At 36.5% G+C, this 27,902-nt stretch overlaps 1 protein-coding gene across 1 annotated transcript; it reads right to left on the reverse strand.

Moving 5' to 3' along the window:
- On the reverse strand, positions 1–27,902 carry LOC121434660 (zinc finger protein 431-like; the record flags this gene model as incomplete). Its single annotated transcript, XM_041633590.1, has 6 exons — positions 1–474; positions 23,788–23,792; positions 25,106–25,143; positions 25,226–26,308; positions 27,525–27,585; positions 27,785–27,902. Coding segments are annotated over 6 exons (1,779 nt in total), but the record flags the coding sequence as incomplete, so codon positions are not given.

The raw sequence follows: 27,902 nt of genomic DNA on the forward strand, positions 1-27,902 counted from the left end.
TTACATTTTAAGCCATTTAAGAGTACCGGGGTCTGCAAAGGCCTTACCACACTGATTACATTCATAGGGTTTCTCTCCAGTATGTGTTCTTTTATGCAATTGAAGATGATTATGTCGTGCAAAGGCCTTACCACATTCATTACATTCATAGGGTTTCCCTCCAATATGTGTTCTATTATGCCTTTGAAGATCACGGTGACATGCAAAAGCCTTAGCACACTGATTACATTCATATGGTTTATCTCCAGTATGTGTTCTTTTATGCAATTGAAGATGACTGAGATGTGCAAAGGCTTTAACACATTGATTATTTTCATAATGTTTCTCTCCAGTATGTGTTCGTTTATGACTTAGATGAGTTTCATGAGGAAGAAGGTCTTTATCATTTTGACCATATTCATAGGGTTTCTCTCCAGTGTGTGTTCTTTTATGCACTTCATGATGATTGTGATAAGAAAAGACTTTGTCACATTGCTTAATTTCACAGCATATTTCTCTGCTATGTGTTTTTTCATTCCTTAGGAGATCAGAGTTATAAAACAAGACTTTACCACAGTGAGAATATACTGAAAACTTCTCTCCAGTTTGATTTCTTTCAATCCTGCAAGGATAATTTACACATGTAAAAGCTTTACCACCTTCAAAGAAGTTGAACCTCATATCTATATGAATTAATTTCTTTTTTTTCAAATTGTAAAAAGGAATCAAATATCAAGGTTTTATAGCTTTGTTTAAAATCATTTTTTGTTCTCTCATTAGGGGTCATTTTACATCTAGAAAAATATTTGTGATGAAAAATACCATTATGTCATTGTTTACGTTTTCATCTATAACTATAACTATAATTTTCTAGGATATTTTTTACATTTTAAGAGAACTCCATATACTGAGTGCTTTACCAACTTTACTCCATTCATAATTTTACTATATTGTGAACCATTATACATTTGGGAAGTGAACTAAGACACCCAGAAGTATTTGCATAGACCAAGAACTCATGTTTGTTTGTTTGTTTTTGTTGTAATGTGAGTTTGTATTTATGTATTACCCATGATGATAGAAAATAAATTAACTTTGTATTTGTGGATCAAATTAAACATGTACACTCTACATAGGAACTACAGTTTATCTTCTTAATTGTTCTTAAAGAGAGGTATGCTAAATATTTCCATATTTCTATTCCATATTCCTATGCTCATACACTTGTGTCAATAGTGACATATCATATATATACATAAAAAATATATATGTATATATATATGAAAAAAGAATAGTGACATGGGAGTGTCATATCAATCTGTTGATTTCATTGGTTAAGCAATAAAGAAACTGCTTGGCCCTCATAGGTTAAAACATAGGTGGGTGGAGTAAACAGAACAGAATGCTTGGAGAAGGAAGCTGAGTCAAGGAGTCGCCATGATTCTCCCACTCCAGACAGACGTAGGCTAGAATCTCCCTGGTAAGCGCACCTCGTGGTGCTACATAGATTAATAGAAATGGGTTAAGAGGCTGAAACTAAGGGGCCAAGCAGTGTTTAAAAGAATACAGTTTCCGTGTAATTATTTCGGGTCATAAGCTAAAGCTAGCCGTGCAGGCAGAGGGGGTGCCGGGGACGCAGCCCCGCCGCTCCAATGATTACAACAGAATAGTGTATAAAAGGTTTCCAAAATGAATCTACAAGGTTCGACTTTCACAGACTTTTGTATAGATATTAAGGTTTCTCCACAACAACTGCCCCTTGACCCTTGACTAGTCTGATTTCATTAAACTTAGCACAGTCACAAAAAGTATATGAGTGATACAAGGCTTACCATGGGCTATTGAATTAGTAGAAAGTTTTGCAGCTATACTCATCATCACTGAAATATGTATACATTTTCTGTCATGAATAGCAAGAAGCAAATGAAGCAGCAGTTCTACAACATAACTCTCATGGTGCTATGAATCAAATGGTGATATCTGCTTAGGTATTGCTACCTAGACTTTTTCTTAAATGAAGGCTTTGCAGATGCAATTCACATACATGAAATTGAGGTATATGGATTTGTGAGAACTTAATAACCATCAATATATTTAAAGCTGTGGTTATTTACACTGTTGCTTTTGTTTTAAAGTTCCAGAACACATTGCAAACTATTCAAGGGAAATTGTTATGAACTTGCCCAAGAAAATTACCTTGCATGTCTTCTAGAACATTGACAATGCTCTTTGGTGTTAAGGTCTTCCCAAATATATCCTATAATACAGTACCAGAATATATGTCATATTATTTAAGAATGTGCAACAATTAGCTTATTATCTTAAGTGCTCCTATGGATTGTGACTGTGTTATTCACCTCATTCTTCTTTCTCTAAAAAAATTACAGAACAAAATCATAAACCAAGGAAAAGTTGTCTCCATATTTTGAAACATGAAAGAAATTCTTTTTCACCTAGAATAGTTAGGTTCCTGTAGGTCTCCAGCATCACATCTTTGTAGAGATTCTTCTCGGAAGGATTCAGTAAATCCCACTCTTCCTTAGTGAAGTTGATGTGCACAACATCATACATCACTGCCTTCAAAAATATACCATACATGAGTACAATGTAAGTATGACAGTGAAATGCATACTTCTTTGAAAGTATAGTTTTATGATTCTGGTGTTCCCCATTTTTGTTCCATGACATAGACAGTCACTTTAGAAGGAAATTGAAAAGGAGAATCAATTCTGTTATTTCTGTGTCATTTGTATAGGATACCACCTTATAAGAGCAGTATCTATTCACAGGGAAGAAAAAAAGAAAAGATCAACAGTACGTTGTATGCATGAGAAAATTAATGCCTGCAGAAAGGAAAAAAAAAGATGGACAAACTGGGCATATTGGTGTATTTTGCCTTTAAACAATACTCAGCAAACAGAGGTAGGTATATTTGTTTCTGAGATGAATGCCAGTCAAGATTTAACAGAACTGTTATCCATTTTTTGGATACCATGTATTTTGTCAGAGGTTGAGGCATGAACATGTCTTTGACCAAAGGCCAGTTTTGACAACAAGAAAACAAGCTTTGAGTGTCTCCGGTGCTCAACATTCTCTGGAAATAGACAATGCTACCAGTAGTAATCGTGTCTCACTTCAACAGTACCCTAGGTTATTTAAATTCCATATATTACAGCTCTTTGAAGTGGCTGAAGATTACCTATCTATGAAAAATATTTTATGTGTGTGAAAAACCTGATTATTCTAACTGTAAGTATGACAAACATAGATGACTATTGATCTATAATTCTAATACCTGTATAACTTAAAGACTGAGACTTCATATTAGAATATTGTAAATAAGCAACTGTACAACAAATGAGTACAATGTGCTCAAATTGTAACCAATGAATAAATATCTTGATCAGTGGAAGAAATGTACATTGCAATTTGATAAATATATTTGTCAATATATAAAATGTTTTAAGCATTGGTAGAAGCATGAATGCATACAATATTCAATATTTAACATTATATCAATATACAAAAATCTATATCAAAGCAATTGCCTATAAATTATAACTCACAAGCATTCACTCTATTACTCACTATTATTATTAATGTATGTAAACTCACACAAATCTATTATTCCATCCAATTTTCCCTTTTTTTCAAAGAAATCCCTGGGTCTGGAGAGATGGTTCAGTGGTTAAGAGCACTGCCTGCTTTTCCAAAGGTCAAGTGTTCAATTCCTAGCAACCACATGGTGGCTCACAACCATCTGTAATGAGATCTGGTGCCCTCTTCTGGCCCGCAAGCATATATGCAGGCAGAATATTGAGACATACATACATACATACATCATACATAAAATTTAAGAATAAAAAAAAATCCCTGAGCTCATAAAATTTCTCTTCTCCCCTGCAACCATATACCAATTATAATCAACCCCTAAATGATGTCCCTAACCCTCGGACAAACTTTGTTGGTAGAGGGGATTGTAGTCTTTTAGAATTACTTCCAGCTGTTATGGGGGCGATGTTCTTTCTATGGGATCCTGCAAAAGTAAAATGATGGTTAAGTTCCAAGATTACTGTCTGGTATAACTGGAAATAGTCTCTGAGTATTTTGTAAAGGTTTTCTGATCTTCCTCTTATAAGGTCTGTCTAGAACTTTGTAAAAAGTGGACCATTTCAGCTAACCAAGTTGGAACCATCTTGAGCAGGTGGTATGCGAAACACGTCTGGTAGTAGCACTATCATCATCATGCCATTGTATCAACCAGGTTGAGTTGTTGTTGTGGGGCCCCAACTTCTTCCTGAAACTTCAAAAATTACTGCAGGAAATTTCATTGTTCATTGTGGAAAACTGAAACATTATTTATAGTCATATACAGACATATATATTCAATGACATATACAATAGACTTGAAAGTAGAAATGTAGAAAAGTGAAAATTTTTCTAAATTCTTTTTTCTTTCTGTCCCATGATCCTGACATTGAGAGAGAAACTCTGAATTTTTATTTTAATGACATGCTTGGATTTATAGAGGGACAGAGCCAGTGTCCATCTCCAAAACCAGCTCTATATATTCATAAATATACATCCACTTACAAAAGGCACCCAATGAAATGATAGGATAAAAGTGTACATTACTGAATCTAAAAAAAAATAAAGGGGCATATATGTGTATGATGTAAAAGTGTAGATCATTAAAATTAATTTAAAAAGGCAACTACTTATTTATATATTTTATATTGATATAGATATGGATGCTCCCTTTTGATATAAACTTGACATTTTTATCAAAACATACTGTCTATGATTTTTATATTCTTACTCAAACCATTTTATCTAATTTAACTCACTTAAACATGTAATGAATATTTCTAGTCCTTGAAAGTTATTATTATAAACCAATTAGGATATAAAGTACTGGATGTTAGTACTTTGTTATTTATTACAATGGAAATTATACTCAAGTTAGGTATGTTTTCAACATTATATGGAATTTCATTAGTTGATTCAAATGTAAATACTTTAAAGAAAATGTTAGGTGAAGTAAAGCAAACTTTGTCCCCTGGGAATTACTTCTGAAAATATACAAAAAGGTGATTGTATTAATTATTCAGCATATAAAATAGTGTTATAAAATTTTGAGCCCAAAAATTAAAAATTTGGAGAGGTTATATGTGGAATCCATTATTGGAGTAAAAAATTGAAAATAGTAATTAGAACCAAACCATAAAAGGTGACAAGTCAAAGAGAATTATCATCTACAGCAGAAAAAAATGGTTTTGTAGAAATAAAATTATAGGAGGCACTTATGGATTGTTTGGATCTGGAGTTTGGTTACATTCAAGACTTTTTTTTAATATTGAAAAAAAGGAGAAAAAAAACAAGTTTTCACCTCCTCCCAGCCTCCCATTTCCCTCCCCCTCCTCCCACCCTTCTCCCCCTCCTCCAACCCTTCTCCCCCTCCCAACACTCCTTTCCCCCTCCCTCTCCAGTCCAAAAAGCAGTCGGGGTTTTCTGCCCTGTGGTAAGTCCTAGGTCCTCCCCCCTCCGTCCATATCTAGGAAGGTGAACATCCAAACTGGCTAGGCTCCCACAAAGCCAGCACATTAAGCAGGATCAAACCCCGTGCCATTGTCCTTTGCGTCTCATCAGCCCTCATTGTTCGCCATGCTCAGAGAGTCCAGTTTTAGCCCATGCTTTTTCAGTCACAGTCCATCTATTGGGTGAGCTCCCAATAGATCAGCCCCACTGTCTCAGTGGGTGGGTGCACCCCTCATGGTCCCGACTCCATTGCTCATGTTCTCCCTCCTTCTGCTCCTCATTGGGACCTTGGGAGCTCAGTCCAGTGCTCCAGTGTGGGTCTCTGTCTCTATCTCTATCTCCATCCATCACCAGATGAAGATTCTATGATGATATGCAAGATATTCATCATTATTGCTCTAGGATAGGGTCATTTCAGGTTCCCTATACTCAGCTGCCCAAGGAACTAACTGGGGACCTCAGCTTGGGCACCTGGGAGCCCCTCTAGGGTCAGGTCTCTTGCCAACCCTAAAGTGGCTCCCTTAACTAAGAATTGTGGTTCCGTGCTGCCCTGTCCAACCTTCCTTTATCCAAATCCTCCTGTTTCCCCAAGGCCCCCCCTCCTTCCCTTCTAACTTTTCTCTCCCCATCTTCCCTTACCCCCATCCCACCCACCCCCAATATCCCAATTTTCTCCCCGGCAATTTTGTCTATTTCCCTTAGACAAGAGGATTACTATATGTTTTTCCTTGGGTTCACCATCTTACTTAGCTTCTTTAGATTCACCTATTGTAGACTCCGTGACCCTTATTTATGGCTAGAAACCAATTATGAGTGAGTACATCCCATGTTCATCTTTTTGGGTCTAGGACACCTCACTCAGGATAGTGTTTTCTATTTCCATCCATTTGCATGCAAAATTCGAGAAGTCATTGTTTTTTACCGCAGCGTAGTACTGAAATGTGTATATATTCCATACTTTCTTCATCCATTCTTCCATTGAAGGGCATCTAGGTTGTTTCCAGGTTCTGGCTATTACAAATAATACTGCTATGAACATAGTTGAACAAATGCTTTTGTCATATGATAGAGCATCTCTTGGGTATATTCCCAAGAGTGGTATTGCTGGGTCCAGGGGTCGGTTGATCCCGAATTTCCTGAGAAACCGAAACACTGACTTCCACAGTGGTTGCACAAGATGGCATTCCCACCAGCAATGGATGAGGGTACCCCTTCCTCCACAGCCTCTCCAGCAAAGGCTATCCTTGGTGTTTTTGACTTTAGCCATTCTGACAGGTATAAGACGATATCTCAAAGTTGTTTTGATTTGCATTTCCCTTATTGCTATGGAAGTTGAGCACGACCTTAAGTGTCTTTGGCCATTTGAACTTCTTCTGTTGAGAATTCTCTGTTCAGTTCAGTGCCCCATTTTTTAATTGGGTTAATTAGCATTTTAAAGTCCAGTTTCTTGAGTTCTCTATATATTTTGGAGATCAGACCTTTGTCTGTTGCGGGGTTGGTGAAGATCTTCTCCCAGTCAGTAGGTTGCCTTTGTGTCTTAGTGACAGTGTCCTTTGCTTTACAGAAGCTTCTCAGTTTTAGTAGGTCCCATTTATTCAATGTTGCCCTTAATGTCTGTGCTGCTGGGGTTATACATAGGAAGCGATCTCCTGTGTCCATATGAGGTACGGTACTTTCCACTTTCTCTTTTATCAGGTTCAGTGTGTTCAGGATGATATTGAGGTCTTTAATCCCTTTGGACTTGAGTTTTGTGCATGGTGATAGATATGGGTCTATTTTCATTCTTCTACAGGTTGACATCCAGTTGTGCCAGCACCATTTGTTGAAGATGCTTTCTTTCTTCCATTGTATACTTTTAGCTCCTTTATCGAAAATGAGGTGTTCATAGGTTTGTGGGTTAAAATCCGGGTCTTCTATATGATTCCATTGGTCGACTTCTCTGTTTTTATGCCAGTACCACACTGTTTTCATTACTGTAGCTCTGTAATAGAGTTTGAAGTCAGGCATGGTAATGCCTCCAGAAGATCCTTTATTGTAAAGGATTGTTTTGGCTATCCTGTTTTTTTTTTTTTGTTTTTCCATATAAAGTTGATTATTGTCCTCTCCAGATCTGTGAAGAATTTTGATGGGATCTTGATGGGGATTGCATTGAATCTATAAATTGCCTTTGGAAGAATTGCCATTTTTACTATGTTGATCCTCCCAATCCAAGAGCAAGGGAGGTCCATCCATTTTTTGGTACCCTCTTCAATTTCTTTCTTCATTGCCTTAAAGTTCTTGTCAAATAGATCTTTCACTTCCTTGGTTAGATTCACCCCAAGATATTTTATGCTGTTTGTGGCTATCGTGAATGGTGAAGCTTCTCTGATTTCCCTCTCTGCTTCCATATCCTTTGTGTATAAGAGGGCGACTGATTTTTTGGAGTTGATCTTGTATTCTGCCACATTACTAAAGGTGTTTATCAGCTGTAAAAGTTCTTTGGTGGAGTTTTGGGGATCGCTTAAGTACACTATCATATCATCTGCGAATAACGAAAGTTTAACTTCTTCCTTTCCAATTCGAATCCCCTTGATCCCATTATGTTGTCTTATTGCTATTGCTAGAACTTCAAGCACTGTATTGAAGAGGTATGGTGAGAGTGGACAGCCTTGTCGTGTTCCTGTGTTAAGCGGGATGGCTTTGAGTTTCTCTCTGTTTAATTTGATGTTAGCTGTCGGCTTGCTGTATATAGCTTTTATTATATTTAGGTATTACCCTTGTATCCCTAATCTCTCCAAGACTTTTAACATAAATGGATGCTGAATTTTGTCGAATGCTTTTTCAGCATCCAATGAAATGATCATATGGTTTTCTTCTTTCAGCTTTTTTATATGCTGGATTACATTGATAGATTTTCGTATGTTGAACCAGCCCTGCATCTCAGGAATGAAGCCTACTTGATTATAATGGATAATTTTTCTTATGTCTTCTTGGATTCGGTTTGCCAGTATTTTGTTGAGGATTTTTGCGTCAATGTTCATGAGTGAGATTGGCCTGTAATTCTCTTTCTTGGTTGAGTTTTTGTGTGGTTTTGGTATCAGAGTAACTGTAGCTTCATAAAAGGAATTAGGTAATGACCCTTCTGTTTCTATATTGTGGAATACATTAAGGAGTATAGGTATTACCTCTTCTTGGAAGTTCTGGTAGAATTCTGCATTGAAACCATCTGGTCCTGGTCTTTTTTTGGTAGGGAGGTTTTTGATAAGAGCTTCTAATTTTTTGCGACCAACAGGTCTGTTTAGATTGTTCACCTGGTCCTGGTTTAACTTTGGTATATGGTATTTATCTAAAAAAGTGTCCATTTCTTTTACATTTTCCAGTTTTGTGGCATACAGGCTTTTGTAGTAAGATCTAATGACTCTCTGAATTTCCTCTGTGTCTGTGGTTATGTCCCCCTTTTCATTTCTGATCTTATTAATTTGCGTGTTCTCTCTCTTTCGTTTGATTAGTTTGGATAGGGGTTTATCAATCTTGCTGATTTTCACCAGGAACCAGCTTTTTGTTTCATTGATTCTTTGGATTGTTTTCTGTGTTTCTATTTTGTTGATTTTCGCCCTCAGTTTGATTATTTCCAGTCTTCTACTCCTCCTAGGTGAGTCTGCTTCTTTTTTTTCTAGAGCTTTCAGGTGGGCTGTTAAGTCTCCAAAGTGAGCTTTCTCTGTTTTCTTTAAGTGGGCACTTAGTGCGATGAACTTTCCTCTTAGCACTGCTTTCATAGTGTCCCATAAGTTCGAGTATGTTGTCCCTTTATTTTCATTGAATTCAAGGAAGACTTTAATTTCTTTCTTTATTTCTTCCTTAATCCAGGTATGGTTCAGTAGTTGACTGTTCAGTTTCCATGAGTTTGTAGGCTTTTTGGGGGTAGCATTGTTGTTGAATTCTAACTTTAATCCATGGTGATCTGATAAGACACAGGTGGTTATTAATATTTTTTTGTAACTGTGGATGTTTGCTTTGTTACCGACTATGTGGTCGATTTTTGAGAAGGTTCCATGAGCTGCAGAGAAGAAGGTATATTCTTTCCTATTTGGGTGGAATGTTCTATAGATGTCTGTTAAGTCCATGTGATTCATTACCTCCATTAATTCTCTTATTTCTCTGTTAGGTTTCTGTCTGATTTACCTGTCCATTGGTGAGAGAGGAGTATTGAAGTCTCCTACTATTAGTGTGTGCGGTTTGATGGCTGCCTTGAGTTTTAGTAATGTTTCTTTTACGTACGTGAGTGCTTTTATATTAGGGGCATAGATATTCAGGATTGAGACTTCATCCTGATGAATTGTTCCTGTTATGTGTATAAAATGTCCCTCTCCATCTCTTCTGATTGATTTAAGTTTGAAGTCAACTTTGTTAGAAATTAGTATGGCCACACCTGCTTGTTTCTTAGGTCCATTTGCTTGATAAGCCTTTTCCCAGCCCTTTACTCTGAGTAGGTGCCTGTCTTTGTGGTTGAGGTGTGTTTCTTGTAAACAGCAGAATGTTGGATCCTGTTTTCGTATCTAATCTCTTTGCCTGTGCCTTTTTATAGGTGAGTTGAGCCCATTGATATTAAGTGATATTAATGACCAGTGGTTGTTAACTCCGGTCACTTTTTTAGTAGTAGGGTTTGTGTGTTTCCCTTCTTTGAGTTGCACTGGTGAAAGGTCTCTAGATGACTGAGTTATTGTGGGCATTGTTGGACTCCTTGGTTAGTGATTTTCCTTCTATTATTTTCTGTAAGGGTGGATTTGTGGCTACGTATTGTTTAAATTTGTTTTTATCCTGGAAAATTTTATTTTCTCCATTTATAGTGAATGAAAGCTTGGCTGGATATAGTAGTCTGGTCTTGCATCCATGGTCTCTTAGTTTTTGCAGTACATCTATCCAGGACCTTCTGGCTTTCATGGTTTCCATAGAGAAGTCGGGTGTAAGTCTGATAGGTTTACCTTTATTAGTAACTTGGCCTTTTTCCTTTGCGGCCCTTAATATTCTTTCTTTATTCTGTATATTTTGTGTTTTGATTAGTATATGGCGAGGGGATTTTTTTTTTGATCCAGCCTATTTGGTGTTCTGTATGCTTCTTGAACCTTCATAGGTACATCTTTCTTCAGGTTGGGAAAGTTTTCTTCTATAATTTTATTAAGTATATTTTCTGGACCGTTGAGCTTCCCTTCTTCTCCTTCTTCTACTCCAATTATTCTTAGGTTTGATCTTTTTATTGTTCCCAGATTTCCTGATGTTTTGTGATGAGAATTTGCTGGTTTTGCTGTTTTCTTTGATCAGTGTGTTTATTTTCCCTATGGTATCTTCAGTGTCTGACATTCTTTCTTCTATCTCTTGTAATCTGTTGTTAGTACTTGTCTCTGTAGTTCCTGTTCGTTTACCCAGATTTTTCATCTCCATTCTTCCCTTGGTTTGTGCTTTCTTCATTGCTTCCATTTCATTCTTCAAGTCTTGAACCGCTTCCCTAACCTGTTTGATTGCTTTTTCTTGTTTCTCTTGGTTTTCTTGCATGTCTTTGAGCGATTAATTCATTTCCTCTATCTTTTTGTTTGTAATCTCTAATTGTTTATGGCAGTTTTTTACCTCCTGTTTAAGGTCCTCTATTATTTTCATATAGTTCACTTTTGAGTCGATTTCTTCTAATTCTTCTGGAGTAGGGTGTGCAATTCTTCTTATTTCGGGATCCCTGGATTGTGGTGATGTCATGTTGCCTTTCAGGTTGTTGGAGGAATTCTTGCATTGGTGCCTTCCCATCTCTTCCTTCAAATGGAGCCAGGAGAGGCCTGGTGTCTTGGTCCAGTCTTTGTTGTGATTGACTCTCTGGGTATATCTCTTCAGTGTAGAAGCAGGAACCGTTCCCGTCCAGATGGAATTCCTCAGCAACTAAACAGGGCCGCTGGTAGCCCAATGATCCAGGGCCAACAGGATGAATGGAGCAGGGGGGGCGGTATCCAGGAGCTCACAGGAAGCCTGGCGCCGGAGCTGAAGGTGCCCGGGCTCCCTTACATGGGACCCTGAGACCTGCCAGGTAGGCAGGCACTCACCGCTCTGGGTGGGTAGCCTTTGTGTTGGAGCTTAAAACTGTTCTTGAGTTCTGGTCCTAGCATACAGCAGGGCAGGGTTGGGGAGGCGTGCTGGGGGAGTCGGTTGTGAGAAAGAAAGACAGCCCTGCAGAAGGAGCTGGGGGAGGGGGGATTGTGCTCTCTTCTGGGACAGTCCGGCCCTGGATAGCACACACTCACCCATCCAGATGGGATTTCTCAGCAACTAAACAGGGCCACCGGTAGCCCAATGATCCAGGGCCAAAAGGATGAATGGAGCAAGGGGGGGGGGTATCCAGGTGCTCACAGGAAGTGTTGTACCTAAATCATTATTTATCCCAACCTAAAATAAACTTTTTATATCTCTTAACCTTACATATTTCATGCTAGTTTCTGAGTTGTTTCACTTTTGTAACAGAAAAAACTACAATTATCTAGTATTTAAGTCCTTTAGAGACCTGAGTAGGTTATAGTACTACCTGAGTAAACAGAAAATATAGTGTTTATCTATCTCCATGCAGAAATCTCAAGTCCAAATTGATCAAAACATAAAAACAACCACATTGAACTTCATAGAAAAGAAAGTGGAAAGTACACTTGAACACATTGGTACAGGAGACTGCTTTCTATATATAACCCCAGCAACATGAACACTAATAGTAATATTTAATAGATGGGACCACCTAAAACTGAAAACTTTCTGAAAAGCAGAGAAAATGTTTAATAAAATGGCAGCCTACAGGATAGAAAAAGGTCTTCTTCAACCCCACTTCAAACAAATGGCTGATATCCAAAATATATAAAGAGCTCAAGGAACTGGTCATCAGAAGAACAAATAAGCCAATGGAAAAAAATTGTACAGACTTAAACAGAGAAGTCTCAACAGATGACTATAAAATGACTGAAAGACACTTAAGGAAATGCTCAACATCCTTAGCCATTAAAGAAATGTAAAAACAATTCTGAGATTCCACTTTACACCTGTAAGAATAGCCAAGATCAAAAACACAGAGGACAGTTTATGCTGGAGAGGATGTGGGGTGAAGGGAAAATATCTCCATTGCTGGTGGGCATGCAAACTGGTACAATCACTTTAGAAATCAGAATGGTGATTTCTAAGAAAATTAGGACACAACGTACCTCAAGACCAAGCAATACCACTTTGGGTATAACATAAATGATTCTCAATCATACTGCAAGGGCATGTGTTTAGCGATATTCTTAGCAGCACTATTTCTATTAGCCTGGTAACAACCCAAGCACACCCTGACCAAAGAATGGATGAGGAAAATGTGCTGCATTTACACAATGGAGTACCACACAGCAGAAAAAAAAATAATGACATTTGGAAATTGCAGGCAAATTTATGCATCAACACATCATACGGAGTGAGGTAACCCAGACCCAGAAAGACAAAATATACAATGTCCTCACTCATAAGTGGCTTTTAGACCTAAAGTAAAGAAAACCAGCCTACAATTCTCAACCCCAGAGAACCTAGATAACAAAGAGGAATCTAAGTGAAATACACATGGATCTAATCTACATGGAAAGTAGAAAAAGACAGAAACTTCTGAACTAATTGCAAGCATGGAGATCATTACAGAAGGTAGAAGAGTGGAAGAAGGGAAGAGAGCAGAGAAAAATATATACCTCAATAAAAAACAATTTTAGCCTGGATAGTCACCCAAGATTCCACTGTACTGTTGGACATTTTAACTTTAGCCTATACACCTAGAAGATCTGACCAAGTTTCTGTGAGGCAGGAATTTTGAAGGATTGTCCTGCTTTGCCATGGCAATGCTCAGCTGTCACTTTCTTTCATGTCCTGCCTATCTAATTTAGACAGTCTACTGTCAGTAGTCAACTCAAAGGGCAGTTTCTTGCCAGTGCCTAAGTCTTGCCAGCAAGAAAGTTAACTACATTTAGTCATTTCTATGATAGCCATCATATCTCTGAAATAGGTTGGTGTTGTCAGGAACAGACATGCCTTGCCATAAAAGCCTTATATAATCATAACATCTTAAATGCCATATTTTGAATAGGAAATGTTTGATGACTTATTTAAAATGTATTTTTTTGGCCAGGGAGTGATGGTCATGTCTTTAATGCCAGTACTTGTGTGGCAGAAGAAGGTTGATCTCAGTGTGCTCAAGGCCAGCCTGGTCTACAAAGTGATTTCCAGGACAACCAGAGTAATACAAAGGAACCCTATCATGAAAAAGAATGGAAATGAAATGTATTTTTGTTTCACTTTGAAAGACTCCCTAACATGACCATAAGTATGATTATAATATGTAACTATTAACCTGTAATTTTATCAATTTAAATAGCTTGTAATAGTAATTTTCAGGACTAGAGATTTATTTTACATCGTAAAGTGACTTGGGCAAAAACAATACATAAGAGTTAGAAATGTGGGCGCTTTTATATTCGGGGCATAGATATTCAGGATTGAGACTGCATCCTGATGAATTGTTCCTGTTATGAGTATAAAATGTCCCTCTCCATCTCTTCTGATTGATTAAGTTTGAAGTCAACTTTGTTAGAAATTAGTATGGCCACACCTGCTTGTTTCTTAGGTCCATTTGCTTGATAAGCCTTTTCCCAGCCCTTTACTCTGAGTAGGTGCCTGTCTTTGTGGTTGAGGTGTGTTTCTTGTAAACAGCAGAATGTTGGATCCTGTTTTTGTATCCAATCTCTTTGCCTGTGCCTTTTTATAGGTGAGTTGAGCCCATTGATATTAATGACCAGTGGTTGTTAACTCCGGTCACTTTTTTAGTAGTAGGGTTTGTGTGTTTCCCTTCTTTGAGTTGCGCTGGTGAAAGGTCTCTAGATGACTGAGTTATTGTGGGCATTGTTGGACTCCTTGGTTAGTGATTTTCCTAATTTTCTGTAAGGCTGGATTTGTGGCTACGTATTGTTTGAATTTGTTTTTATCCTGGAAAATTTTGTTTTCTCCATTTATAGTGAACGAAAGCTTGGCTGGATATAGTAGTCTGGTCTTGCATCCATGGTCTCTTAGTTTTTGCAGTACATCTATCTTGCTTTCATGGTTTCCATAGAGAAGTCAGGTGTAAGTCTGATAGGTTTACCTTTATAAGTAACTTGGCCTTTTTCCTTTGCGGCTCTTAATATTCTTTCTTTATTCTGTGTATTTTGTGTTTTGATTATTATATGGCGAGGGGATGTTTTTTTTTTTTTTGATCCAGCCTATTCGGTGTTCTGTATGCTTCTTGAACCTTCATAGGTATATCTTTCTTTAGGTTGGGAAAATTTTCTTCTATAATTTCATTAAATATGTATACACACTCATGCACAAATATACACACAAAGTATATACACTGGCACATACATAAACATACAAATCATTACTAACTTTGCTTGTGTAGCTTTCCAAATGCTTATTTATGCTACTTTATATTTGTAATATGAACATTCCCAGCTATTGGGTAGGTTTTACATAAAAATGAAGTCATAGTTTCATGAGTAGCCAGGTTTTGAATATTTGGTAAGCCAAATCCCATTTTCAAGTAATTTTATTGTATACTCTATAGATTTGTCACTCAAATTGGTTGAATAAAACACTGACTGGCCAGAAGCTGGGCATGAGGCATTGGGAGCTTGACATGAATGTGTCATGCTGATAAATGTTTTACCAGTGAAAGATACTAAATGGGGAATATGGGTTAACTTAAAATTTAAGAGCAGGTTAGTAATAACTATGATCTTTGTGTAAACATTTTCAATTCTTAAAATCTTAAAACCTTCTGTGTGATAATCTTGTGCTGGCAGTTAGGGAAAAAATGTCTGTTCACAAATGGCATTCCAATGTGTAGCCAAATTTCCACATAAAATCTGAAATAACTTGGAAAAATTCTAAAGACCCCAAAACATAGTTAAATGCAGCATCTTTGTAATGCCTTTTCTTTGGTGGGCTATGTTTTCTAGCAGTGACCAGAGACTTGCCTCCTTCAACCAAGGACTTCATGACTCAACATTAGCAACAAATAAGCAGCTCTCTTAAGAGATCCTAAGTTTACTGTTTGTGTGTCTTCTTTCTCTATCTGGCCAGAGAACACAGGTCAGGCACCTTCTGGCTGCTTTCTCTGTATTTCTGCAAATCAAAGAATGTGTGAAACCTTAATGTGATTGTCTATGACAGACACCCACAGGTTTCAAGGTCATGCATTTGTTTGTGGCTCCAGCCCACCTCTGGTCTGTTATTCAACAGGGCTGCCTTTGAATAGTTTTTGGGAAGCATTACTGGGAATTACCTCCAACTCCTTCCCAGAAATGTCCTTTCTTAGTCAGTCCACTGATCTACTTTGTTACCATACACTAGACCCTATAGAAATTTGCCACAAAGTTCTTGGCCCAAATACGATGGCCGACTTGTAATTTGGAATACTATTTTCCCATTTTTAATTCTGTGTCAAATTTATTGATAGTTCAGAATGATGAATTAGTTAAATGCATGATGGTTAATTGAGGTCTATAAACAAAATTCAGGATAAGAGAAATTTGTGATGTGTAAGCATACAAAAGTAATGTTATTTTTACTGTAGACACTGAAAGACCGTCAGAGAGGACTTTTTATCTGATGAAGTCCCCAGAACCAGGACACTCCGAGACCAGGCCACAGGATGCAATTAGCAAGAGGTTTATTGAGTAAACACAGGTACCTGCTGGCGGCAAAGTCTTTCAGAGGACTTGCTCGCCTGCAGACTGGGGGAAGGTCCTTTTATAGGAAAGAGGGCAGCAGAAGCAGATTACAGAAGCAAATGCGTGGTTAGTGGTCGGTTGGAATGGGGCAAGGGTCATAAGTGGTTTTTCCTTTCCCAGAACAGATGTATGGAAACAGATATCCTGTTCCTCTTTTGGTTTTTCCTTTCCCAGCACAGATGTATGGCAACAGACATCCTGTCATATGGATGTCCTTGTCTTATATCCTGCTTTACAGATTGTCCTATTGTATCCTGCTTTGCAGCCAGGGACCCTGACCTCACTCTGCACTTACATTTATTAGTCAAAAGCCTTGTGAAATGATGTTACCGCAGCTAAGCTGGGATCTTTCATAGGGGGAATTGTTTCTTTTGTGAACTGCTGATATTCTAAGTTTGGCACATATGCTAGCTATAGGCATACTGTTTCCCCAAGCAAACAGGATGTTCTCATGAGAGCCAGCTAACTGGAAGCCCTGAAAATTTTTTTTTTTAACAAAATAGGCATTCTCACGGGAGCATGTTAGCTGGGGTTTTGAGGGGGGGGGGGGTCTGTAGGGTCTTTCAGACACTAGGTGGTGCCACCAATAAATTGAAACAATGTGATTTCTTGCTGGCCTTTGTGGTACATGAATGATCAAGTGCATATATCCAAGAATGTGTGCACATGAAAGAAATGATTTCACTAGTCCTCAAAATGTAACATAAAATGTACTTGTGCATATAAAGTCATTTGTTAAGTTGAAGCACTCTGGAAAGCAACAGATTGAGGTAAGACAGCAAGAACTTGCAAAGGCTTGCAAATCAGCTAGTAGTCTGAAATGACTGCTTAGGAAAGCTTCAAGTGGAATACTGCAAAATTTTTAAGTATAGGTGGAAATGCAATCCGCTGAAACATGTTTGTATATTAAACATGGGGAATGTTACATCTCTGCACAATTTCACAATGTAAAAGTTAAAACATACAGAAAACAAACAGGCCATATTCTTGTGCTCTCTTCCACTAGTTTGAACTGTGGAATATTACAGAGATCCTTGTTCATTTAATTCCAAAAGAATGCTTTTGCTTTTCTTAAGGAGAAATACCATTTGAGTAACTATTTAATAACATGAAAACATAAGTAATGTTATAATGTTTTGCTATGTTAATTATGTAATAATCATATATTAAGAGATGTATTAATCATATATTAAGAGTTGTGTTAAATATTGTTTAAACAGTATGCAAAGCAAAAATGAAAGTGTTACTCTCTAAGGTGATTTACTTCAAGAAAAGAAAACATTCAATTGTCTAATATTATCCCATTTTTGTCAAACTACCATGTATTGTCATTATTTAAATTCAAACAAAACAAGGCAATTTATTTCCTCACTTTAATTTTACTTTTTGTGTGGTATGACTCATTGGCAAAAAGTTCTCCGACTAATCAAATAAAGCAATTTTTCTGCATTTTTATGCCATAATACCATATTTTCTCCTTTTCTCCAAAACAACCCTTGCTTTAAAAAGCTTGATATTTTAGTTCTCCACATATCAACTAAATGAACATTAGAAAAACCCTTTAAAAGCGATTACCTCAGCAATATTTATTTTTTGACCTTAATTTTTCATTGCTACCTTAGTTAGATTAATTATATCCAGCTCTTCATTTTTTATTGCTGTAGCTCTTACTTCCATGTGATTTATGAGAGCAAAATAGTGATTAAAAATAAATGAGAGAAATAGGTGGGTTGACATACCGTAATCTGTAATTACTTTTTATTTTATGATGGACACAGTACTGACTGTAACAGTCCTTTAGGAGTTCATGAGCTTTTGACCATTGTTATCATCCTCATTATTTAGCACACTGGCCTAATGAGACAACACTTTTTTTCTAGAAGTGAACATTTAGGTTGTTTTTATATTTAGAACACCATGAATATAGCTGCCATATGCATGCAAATACAATAATTCTTAATTCTAATTTCAATAATATGAAAAATATAATGAGGATATTGCTGGGATCTATAATAATTTATGACATTTTATGAGTACTACTCTGTATATAATAAAGACACATAAACACATGGATTTAAAGAGAATGTCTGGGCATGACACTTTACTGTCCCCTGTGGAGTATTATGTCCAAATGCATCAAAATACATACACTAAATATGTGTAATTTTACATCAACTATAACAGTGCAACATGTTGTTATTTAATTAGTTGATGTCTGTGGGAAAACCCCACCTATTGCTATCAGAGTTTATATTCCATGATACTACACAATTTCATGTCACATTCAGATTCATTGTTAAATTCTGGAACATGCATTATTTTCACTGTTTGTTTTCTCATTTAAATCATACCGAGTGTTGAAACTTTAAGGTGAAAAAAACAATGTATTTTTGTCACTGTCCTATACTATACTATACTACACTATACTATACTATACTATACTATACTATACTATACTATACTGCAGTCTTCTTTCTATGTCTCTGTACATTATTTTCCAAATACACACTCAAGAATGTTTAGAGTCCTGTGTGAATGGCCTAAATAACACCTGAATGAACAGAACCACAGTCTATCATATTGTCCATCAAACTCCCAGAAGATCTGTCAGCTCAGTCAACCTACTCTTTCTATTCAGAAGGCAATGTACCTCCACTTCCCATGGTATGACTTATGGTCTCCCTCACATTTCCCCAGAGCATCATAAGAGTAGAAAACTAGAATGATCCCCAAATCTACCTCCCAATTGTATCCCTTACTATCACCCTGCTGGGCCTCAGGATAATAGCAGCCCCCCTACTAGCTGAGAAGAGATCAAAGATTAGACTGCACAGGCCTTCCCAGCTATGGCCTTCTACCCTAGGGGAAGACAAGACTCTCATTAAGGAAATTGGTTTTTAGTAGGAACTCTTCCAGTCTCTCAGTGCACTTCCTGTTCCTCCTCCAAGATACAGTGTTTCTTGTGTGCATGTTTCTTTACATACTTGATGTCCAGTGCAGACAAGTCCATGCATCACAACTCATGAATTATCCTGCCAAAGAAAAGTCACATTTACACAGTAACTGCTGTTAAAGCAAAGGGAGGCCATGAATTAAAAATTAATGAAGAGTGTATGAAAAAGCTTAGAAGAAAGATAAGGAAATGGAAATTATACAATTGTTCTCCCCAAAAATTATTTTAAAAAGTTGAAATAGGCTTTATGGCCATATGCTCCAGAGTCAAAAGTTTTATAATAGAGCACACCAAGATTCAGTCACTTTCTCTCAGAATGTTCATCTTAAACCTATAAAATAAGTAATTTTAGGCAGGGCCATATCATTTTATCCAGTTATATTTTGTTCAAATTAGTGTATCTTCCATAATTTGGTTCCATAATAAGTTCCAATCTTTATCCACATTCTCAATTTCCTTGTCTGTACATGTGAGAAATGACCAGTCAGGACATTTATCAATTACTACATGATATTTTGTTTGTTCCAATAAATAAAGCTTGCTTGGATATTAAAGGTGGGGGGTAAGCACTAGTGGACCACAGGATGTGGCAGGAAGTGGCTCATGCCTTTAATTCCAGCATTTGGGAGATTAAGACAGGAATATAAGATGGGTGGGGACAGGATCTCATCTCCCATTTGGTCCAAGGATTTAGACAGCTAAAAAGTGAATTTGCTGATGGATTTCTTCTCTGTTCTGTCAGATTTAAAATCTGACTCTGGAATTTTATTAATAATACTAATTAGGATCATGCTTCAATCAATGAAGTTAACTCCTTATTTTTAATGTGGCTGCTTGGTTACTTCTTTGTTCTCCCAGTTTTACCCCAATATCTTACTCTGGAATTTTATTGATAGTACTATTTCAGATTACCCTTCAATGAATCAACTTAACTACTTCTTTCTAATATACACTACTTTCAAAAGAGGCAAGTTTTTATGCTCCTTCTTGTCTATGCCTTTTTCTGCTGGGATTACATATGTTTTACATTTAGCCATTGAACTCAATTCTTACAAAGGAGCACACTCATTTACTGGTCTATTTTTCCTTCTCACTGCCTAGGTAAGACCCATGCTTGAACAGTTGCAGGACTTTCTTTCTGGCAATGGGTGGCAAAAGCAGGATTATGAGTTCAAAGGAATTCTCAAACTGCTCACTGTAAGAAAAGCCTAGGTTACGGAAGACATTGCTCTAAACAGAAATAAATAATCAACATAACTTGAGAAAACAAGGAAGAAATTCTTAATGACCTAGAAGCAATGGAGAACAGAAAGAAATAAGAAAGTAGAACAAGGATAAATGTAAAGGAATTCAAATTTAAAAACTGAAACTCATAATTATTTTTAAAAAACAAATATAACTGAAAAAAGCACATAGCTAAATTGACTTTGCAAAAGAGAAAATAATTCTCTGGCAGAGGGAATGGCATTCATAAGATATTAATTTACCCTGTGCTTATATGTAATGTTAGCTGCTGAGACCTGTCACCTGAAATATGCAGTTACAGCTAATGGATGGAACAATGAGAGCAAGGTTGAACATATCTGTATATGAGAGCACCTTTTTAGAAATTCCATATTAATTGGTTCTATTAACCTCCACATTGTATACGGAAATCTGGCCTGATTTCATTTATATGGCATGGATCAATACATGCTGGGAAAAACAAAATCCCATAACCATCTAGAATCATACTATGTTTCATAATGGTGACTCTACAACTGTTTGCCTTCACTGTTTCCCCTAAAGTGTACACAGTAAACTATTCCACCTATTATGGTATGAAGGCAAAAACCATGCTGCACACACAAATCCTATTTCTATTACTGAAATGGATACATGACTCAGATTTGTAATTTTATAACTGAGTGATGATTGAGTTCTTTACCCTAAGAATTTAGTTGGTTTAATCATGAGGAGAACAAGCTTATTTCCGGGGAACAATGGAGTGAGATCAATGCCACATGATCCAACATAAGAACTTTTGGTTCAGAAACATTTTGTTACAGCTGGAGATACTGATGTTCAAGAATAATATGCCTTCATCTGCTTAAATCATTTTACAAACTTAAAAGTTGAATAAACAAAATCTCTGTAATAACACCAGGCATCTGGGGTAGTTAATTATAAAATGAGGAGCCAGGCTGGAACAGATTTTGCATTCCACATAAGTTATCATCTTGAAGTCTGTTTTGGAGTCAAGCCCAGGGTTATACTGTGAACAATTTAAAATGGGATGGGAGAACCCAGTCAGTAGTGGTACAAACCTTTAATCCCAGCATTCATGAGGCAGAGGCAGGTGATCTCTGTGACTTCACGACCATCCTAGGCTGCAAGAGCAAGTTTCAGGACAGGACACAAAGCTACAGAGAAATCCTGTCTTGAAAAATGAAACAAAACAAAAAACTAACACATGAAAAATGGGACATGAGAAGGCATGTCTAACCACTTATTCAGATGGAGATTTACAAAGCATTACTACCTTTTTTTTAAGATTTATTTATTTATTATGTATACAACATTCCTTCCATGTATGCTTGCATGACAGAAGAGGGCACCAGACCTCATTACAGATGGTTGTGAGCCACTATGTGGTTGCTGGGAACTGAACTCAGGACCTCTGGAAGAGCAGTCAGTTCTCTTAAACACTGAGGCATCTATCCAGCCCACCTTCTTTTTTTTTTTTTAGGTTTTTCGAGACAGGGTTTTTCTGTGGCTTTGGAGCCTGTCCTGGAACTAGCTCTGTAGACCAGGCTAGTCTCGACCTCACAGAGATCTGCTTGCCTCTGCCTCCCGAGTGCTGGGATTAAAGGCGAAAACTATCTTTTTGATAATTCATGATGATCAGAAATTCAAAAAGAACCAAGTCTAAGTTAGTTTCTGGTGCTATCGATTTTTTATTTCTTCTGGGTCACCAAGCCTGAGTAAAAGATGAACTTATTATACCAGCCTTTCCCACATGACTGTTATTAATGACATGTTCATGAGGCTGAATAGAAGATCAGCACCTAGAACACTGAAGACTCATCCACAGGGCCTAACATTGAGATTTACTACCCACAACTGTCTGTACCTCCAGTTGCAGGGATTAGACACCATCTTCTGGTCACCACTGGTACCTGGGATACCTTTCATATATTCACTGGTCAAACTTTTATATCTAAATTCAATTTCATTCTTTTCTAAAATATGAGACAAACAAAAAATACCTACTAAAATAAAGAGTCAAAGAGATACATGTCCTTTCAGCATTTACATATCTGGTGCCCTAGGAGACCAGAATAAGACACCAGATATTTAATGTCTGCAATGACAGGGAGTTCTGATCAATCAGGTGTGGTGCTACGACTTGAACTTGGGTACCAAAGAGGATCAGTACTCCTGAGACAACTCTCCTGTTCCCACATGTGTCATTACAAAGCTGAAGGTGAAGATGTCCCACTGTTCCTTCTGTCTCATTGCACTTGAAGGATCTAAATGTCCTCTAGACGGTTGTCAAATGATTTCATGGACTGAATGTTAATGGAATTTCAATACTGTTTATGGTTATTGTTATCACAGTTCTTTTTTATGTAAGTGAAGATTAAAAAAAAAAGGTTGGTTGAAATCAGTCTGAGTCCAGCCTGATTTTATTAGCAAAAAAGTTCCATAATTTGAGATAGGCTTTTTTTTTTTGGAATTTTTGAGACAGAATACCTCCACATAGCATGGAGGCCAGGAATTTATTATGGGGAACTAGCTGGCCTCACTAAGATCAGTTGACCCACACTCCTGTGTGCTGTAATTATAGCCATATACCTATAAGTCCAGTTGAAATATGTGTTTTAAGGACTTCTCATTGAATCATAGAAAGAAATAATAAAATAATATACAAAAAGGAGCATCATTGTTCTGATGAATAGCAATGTTTCTTGAAGTTCTATAATTTAAATGACCAAATCATTTCACATGCTCTCAATAATGGGTTATTTTTATTGTGTTGTTAATTCCATCCACTTAAAAATGTTTGAAGTGTGACTGTGTGAATATACCTGTGTCATGATGTGTATGTAGCACTGACAGGAAAACTAACAGGGGTCTATGATCTACTTCTGCTGTGTGAGTTCTAATGATTAATCCTATGGAGACATTTGACTACAAAAGACCTAAATGGCACTTCTTTGGGTTTAAATATTATTCATGAATGTACTCTTAGAGAAGTGTCTATGTGTCACTGCTGAAGTGAAAAAATGTAAGAAAATTTGTAGAAGTATTGTATGTAACCCAGAGTATTGTATATAATACCAGGTCATCAGACTTGGCAGCAATGAGCTATAACTTTACTAAATGAGACAATTTTCTGGTGTATAGTTTTGGTCCTGAGGAAGTGTTATAAATAAATGTCTACTCTTCAAAATGAACAAATTTTTCTGTTGTAATATTTTTTTCACATTTAATTTGAGCACCAGTGAAATGGCTCAGTGGGAAAGCACTGTTGTGAGCAAGACTAAAAACCTTACCTCAATTCCTATAGAACATCAAGCTATGGAATTTCATATACAGATGTTTGCTGATTTTCATAAATTATTATATCCATATCAGATAAATGGAAATACTTCGTTGAATACACACATGAGGTATTTAAATTTCTCATAATTTTTATCAGTTATTTTAACTGATAAAACATTGGTGTATTATAACTGATAACATTGTTAAATTCTCTTGAAATCACAGTACATTGGGTGTACATCATCTATCCTGGGATTTGTACTCAAGAGTAAGACAAATGAGCATCATGAGTTCAAATGTATCCCTGAATCATTACTGACATAATAAGACAAATATCAAACAACAAAATTTCAATGAAATTTGTGAAAAGATGAAAATCAAAACCGGAAACACAATCCACCACCATTATGTGAAAAGTGTGATCGAATGTGGCCTGATATTTCAATAACCAATGGGCAAATTATATGATAGGGGCTCCATTATATACATTACAGAAGAAGAATACCTATCACATTGTACAGGCACAACAGAATATGAACAAAAGTCATAGAAGGAATATAAGGTCTACAAAATAAACTTCACTAAATGAATTTGCCACACATACAGCAAACTCTAGTGACTACCTCAAATGTTTAAAAATAGAAACCACAATGCAATTATCTCCTCCATCAGTCTTGACAAAACATGGTTTATAGTTTACTTCCTCCAAGGCTATGATGAAAATAATTTATTTTGAACCTGAAGAAATCTGTGATGTTTAAATGCATTAACATTTTTTTCATGAATAGGAATTTCATCTTTATGAGCTTGTTTCAATTTTAGTCTTAAAATTGATCTAAATAGAATTTAAAACACTAGAGTAATGGTTACTTGACTAACTGAATTTATTCACAGAGTTTCAATGCAGTATGATATTTTTATGGTTTTGAAGCCTACATTCATTAAATTCATACTTTCTCTCCTGAATGGTTGATTGTGACAAAGGATTTACCACATCGATTTCAATCATGGTTGTTCTCACATACAGGAGATTATGCATTTAATGATGAATAAAATATAAAAAGGCTTTATCACACTGATTACATCCATAATGATTCTTACTCTTTTAAGCCTTTGAACATTACTGTGATCTGCAAAGGCTTTACACACTGAATACATCAATGGGGTTTCTCTCTTTTGTATGTTATTTTATGCCTTTAGAGATCAGTGTGTTGTTCAAAGCCCTTACCACAATGATTACAATCAAAGAGTTTTTATCTACGATGAGATCTTTTATGCCTTTTAAGATTATTGTGAGCTACAAATTTCATATCACACCGATTACATTCATAGGGTTTCTCTCCAGTATCTGTTCTTTTATGACTATGAAGTTGATCATGTGCTACAAAGGCCTTCTCACACTGAATAAATTCAGAGTTTCTATCTAGGGTGAGAATTTTTATGCCTTTGAAGATGACTGTTCGTTGCAAAGGCCTTACCACACTGATTACATTCATATGGTTTTTCTCCGGTGTGTGTTCTTTGATGACTTTGAAGATTACTGTGTTGTACAAAGGCCTTACCACACTGATTGCATTCATAGGGTTTCTCACCAGTATGTATTCTTTTATGCCTTTGAAGATGAATGTTCGTTGCAAAAGCCTTACCACACTGATTACATTCATAAGGTTTCTCTCCAGTATGTGTTCTTTTATGGCTTTTAAGATGATTGTATTGAGCAAAGGTCTTACCACACTGAGTACATTCATAAGGTTTCTCTCCAGTATGTGTTCTTTTATGGTTTTGAAGAGTACTCTGAGATGCAAAGGCCTTACCACACTGATTACATTCAAATGGTTTCTCTCCAGTATGTGTTCTTTTATGCAATTGAAGATGATGATGACGTGCAAAGGCCTTACCACACTGAGTACATTCATAGGGCTTTTCACCAGTATGCATTCTTTGATGGTGTTGAAGAGTTCCCTGAAATGAAAAGGCCTTACCACATTGATTACATTCATATGGTTTCTCTCCAAGATGTGTTCTTTGATGGTTTTTAAGATTACTCTTAGCTGCAAAGGCCTTACCACACTGATTACATTCATATGGTTTCTCTCCAGTATGTATTCTTTGATGACTTTGAAGATTACTGTGTTGTGAAAAGGCCTTACCACACTGATTACATTCATATGGTTTCTCTCCTGTGTGTGTTCTCTTATGGGATTGAAGATGACTGTGAGCTGCAAAGGCCTTGTCACACTGATTACATTCATAAGGTTTCTCTCCAGTATGTGTTCTTCCATGGTATTGAAGAGCACTGTACCGTGCAAAGGCCTTACCACACTGATTGCATTCATAGGGTTTCTCTCCAGTATGCGTTCTTCCATGGTATTGAAAAGCACTGTACCATGCAAAGGCCTTACCACACTGAGTACATTCATAAGGTTTCTCTCTAGTATGTATTTTTTTATGCTTTTGAAGAGTACTGTGATCTGCAAAGGCCTTACCACACTGATTACATGCATAGGGTTTTTCTCCAGTATGTGTTCTTTCATTCCATTTAAGGTGACTGACATGTGTCAAGGGTTCACCTTGTTGAATATCTACTGAAAGTTTTTCTTCACCTTGAATTCTTTCAATCCTGCAAGGATAATTGGCACATATAAAAGCTTTACCACATTCAATACAGTGTTGTGCCTAGACATTTGTATAAATTAATTTTATAATATAGTCCAACTATAAAGAGGAATCAGATACTATGTTTCTATAACTGTGTCTAAACTTATATTTTGCCATCTAATTAGACACTTCTTTGCAACTTGGAAGATACCTCCAATGGTAAATTCCTTTCTTTCATGGCTTACCATTTTACCTTCCATGAAACTTTTTTCTATAGGATATTTTATACATGTGTGAAGAGAAATGGATAAACACAGAGCTTTAACATTCATGAATTCTCCTATACTCTGAATCATATGGCATATACTATGTCAACTAGCACACCCAGAACTATTTGCACAGTTGTAGAAGTTGTACGGCTTTTTTGCAGTGTGAGTTTGTTCATGTATTAATGATGGTGGAAAAACAATTAATGGTATACTTGAATCAAATTCAACAAGTATACTCAACATGTGGCTACTAGTTATCTGATTGTTCTTAGAGAGTGGTATGCTACATCTCTCTATATCCCCATGCTCATACACTTGTATCAAGAATAATGTATGGTATACTTAGTAAAGAAGAATAACAAATAAGAGATTTCCACATTGAATTCTCAGGTTTTGAATTGCTGTTCCTCGCAGACTGGTGGTATTGATATCAGGGTTTCTGTAGTACAACTGCCATATGACTCAACTCTAACTGCTTCTATCACTAAACTTATCACAGTCACAAGAGGTATCTGAGTAATACAAGATTTACTATGGGCTGTTATTTTGTTTTACAAAGTTTTGCAGATATACTTATCATCTTCAATGTGTATACCTTTTGTATTATGAGTAGCAAAAAAGAAATTTAATTGCAGATCTACAACAAAGCTCTCATGGTGCTATGCCTCAAAAGGTGATTTTTTTAGCCATTGCTTTCTTAAAAGAAGGTAATTCAAATGATATTCACATATATGACTTATGGATTTGTGAGAATTTGATAAGTGTCAGCGCACTTAAAGCTGTGCTTATTTACAGTGTAGCTTTAGACTAAAACTTTCAGGATGAAGAAAACTTTCATTAGAGGCACATTGTTATAAGCTTGCACAAGAAAATTACCTTTCATGTCTTCTAGAACATGGACAATGTTCTTCAGTGTTATGGTCTTCCCAAATGCATCCTAAAATATAATACCAGAAAATGTATGTTATGTTATTGAAAATTGTGCAATGTTTAAGCTGTTATCTTAAGTGACCCTTAGAACCATAACTGCTTTATCCAACTCATTCTTATTGTTTTTAAATAAATTACTGAAGAACATTATTAACCAAGAAAAAGTTGTCCATTTAGTTTGAAACATAAAGGAAATTCATTTTTACCTATAGTAGTGAGGTTCCTGTAGGTCTCAAGCATCACATCTTTGTAGAGATTCTTCTGGGAAGGATCCAGCAAATTCCACTCTTCTCGAGTGAAGTTGATATGCACATCATCATAGGT

Source organism: Microtus oregoni, unplaced genomic scaffold (genome assembly GCF_018167655.1).
Source record: "Microtus oregoni isolate MIOR12 unplaced genomic scaffold, Mior012 000044F_ref0000062, whole genome shotgun sequence".
NCBI lineage: Eukaryota > Metazoa > Chordata > Mammalia > Rodentia > Cricetidae > Microtus > Microtus oregoni.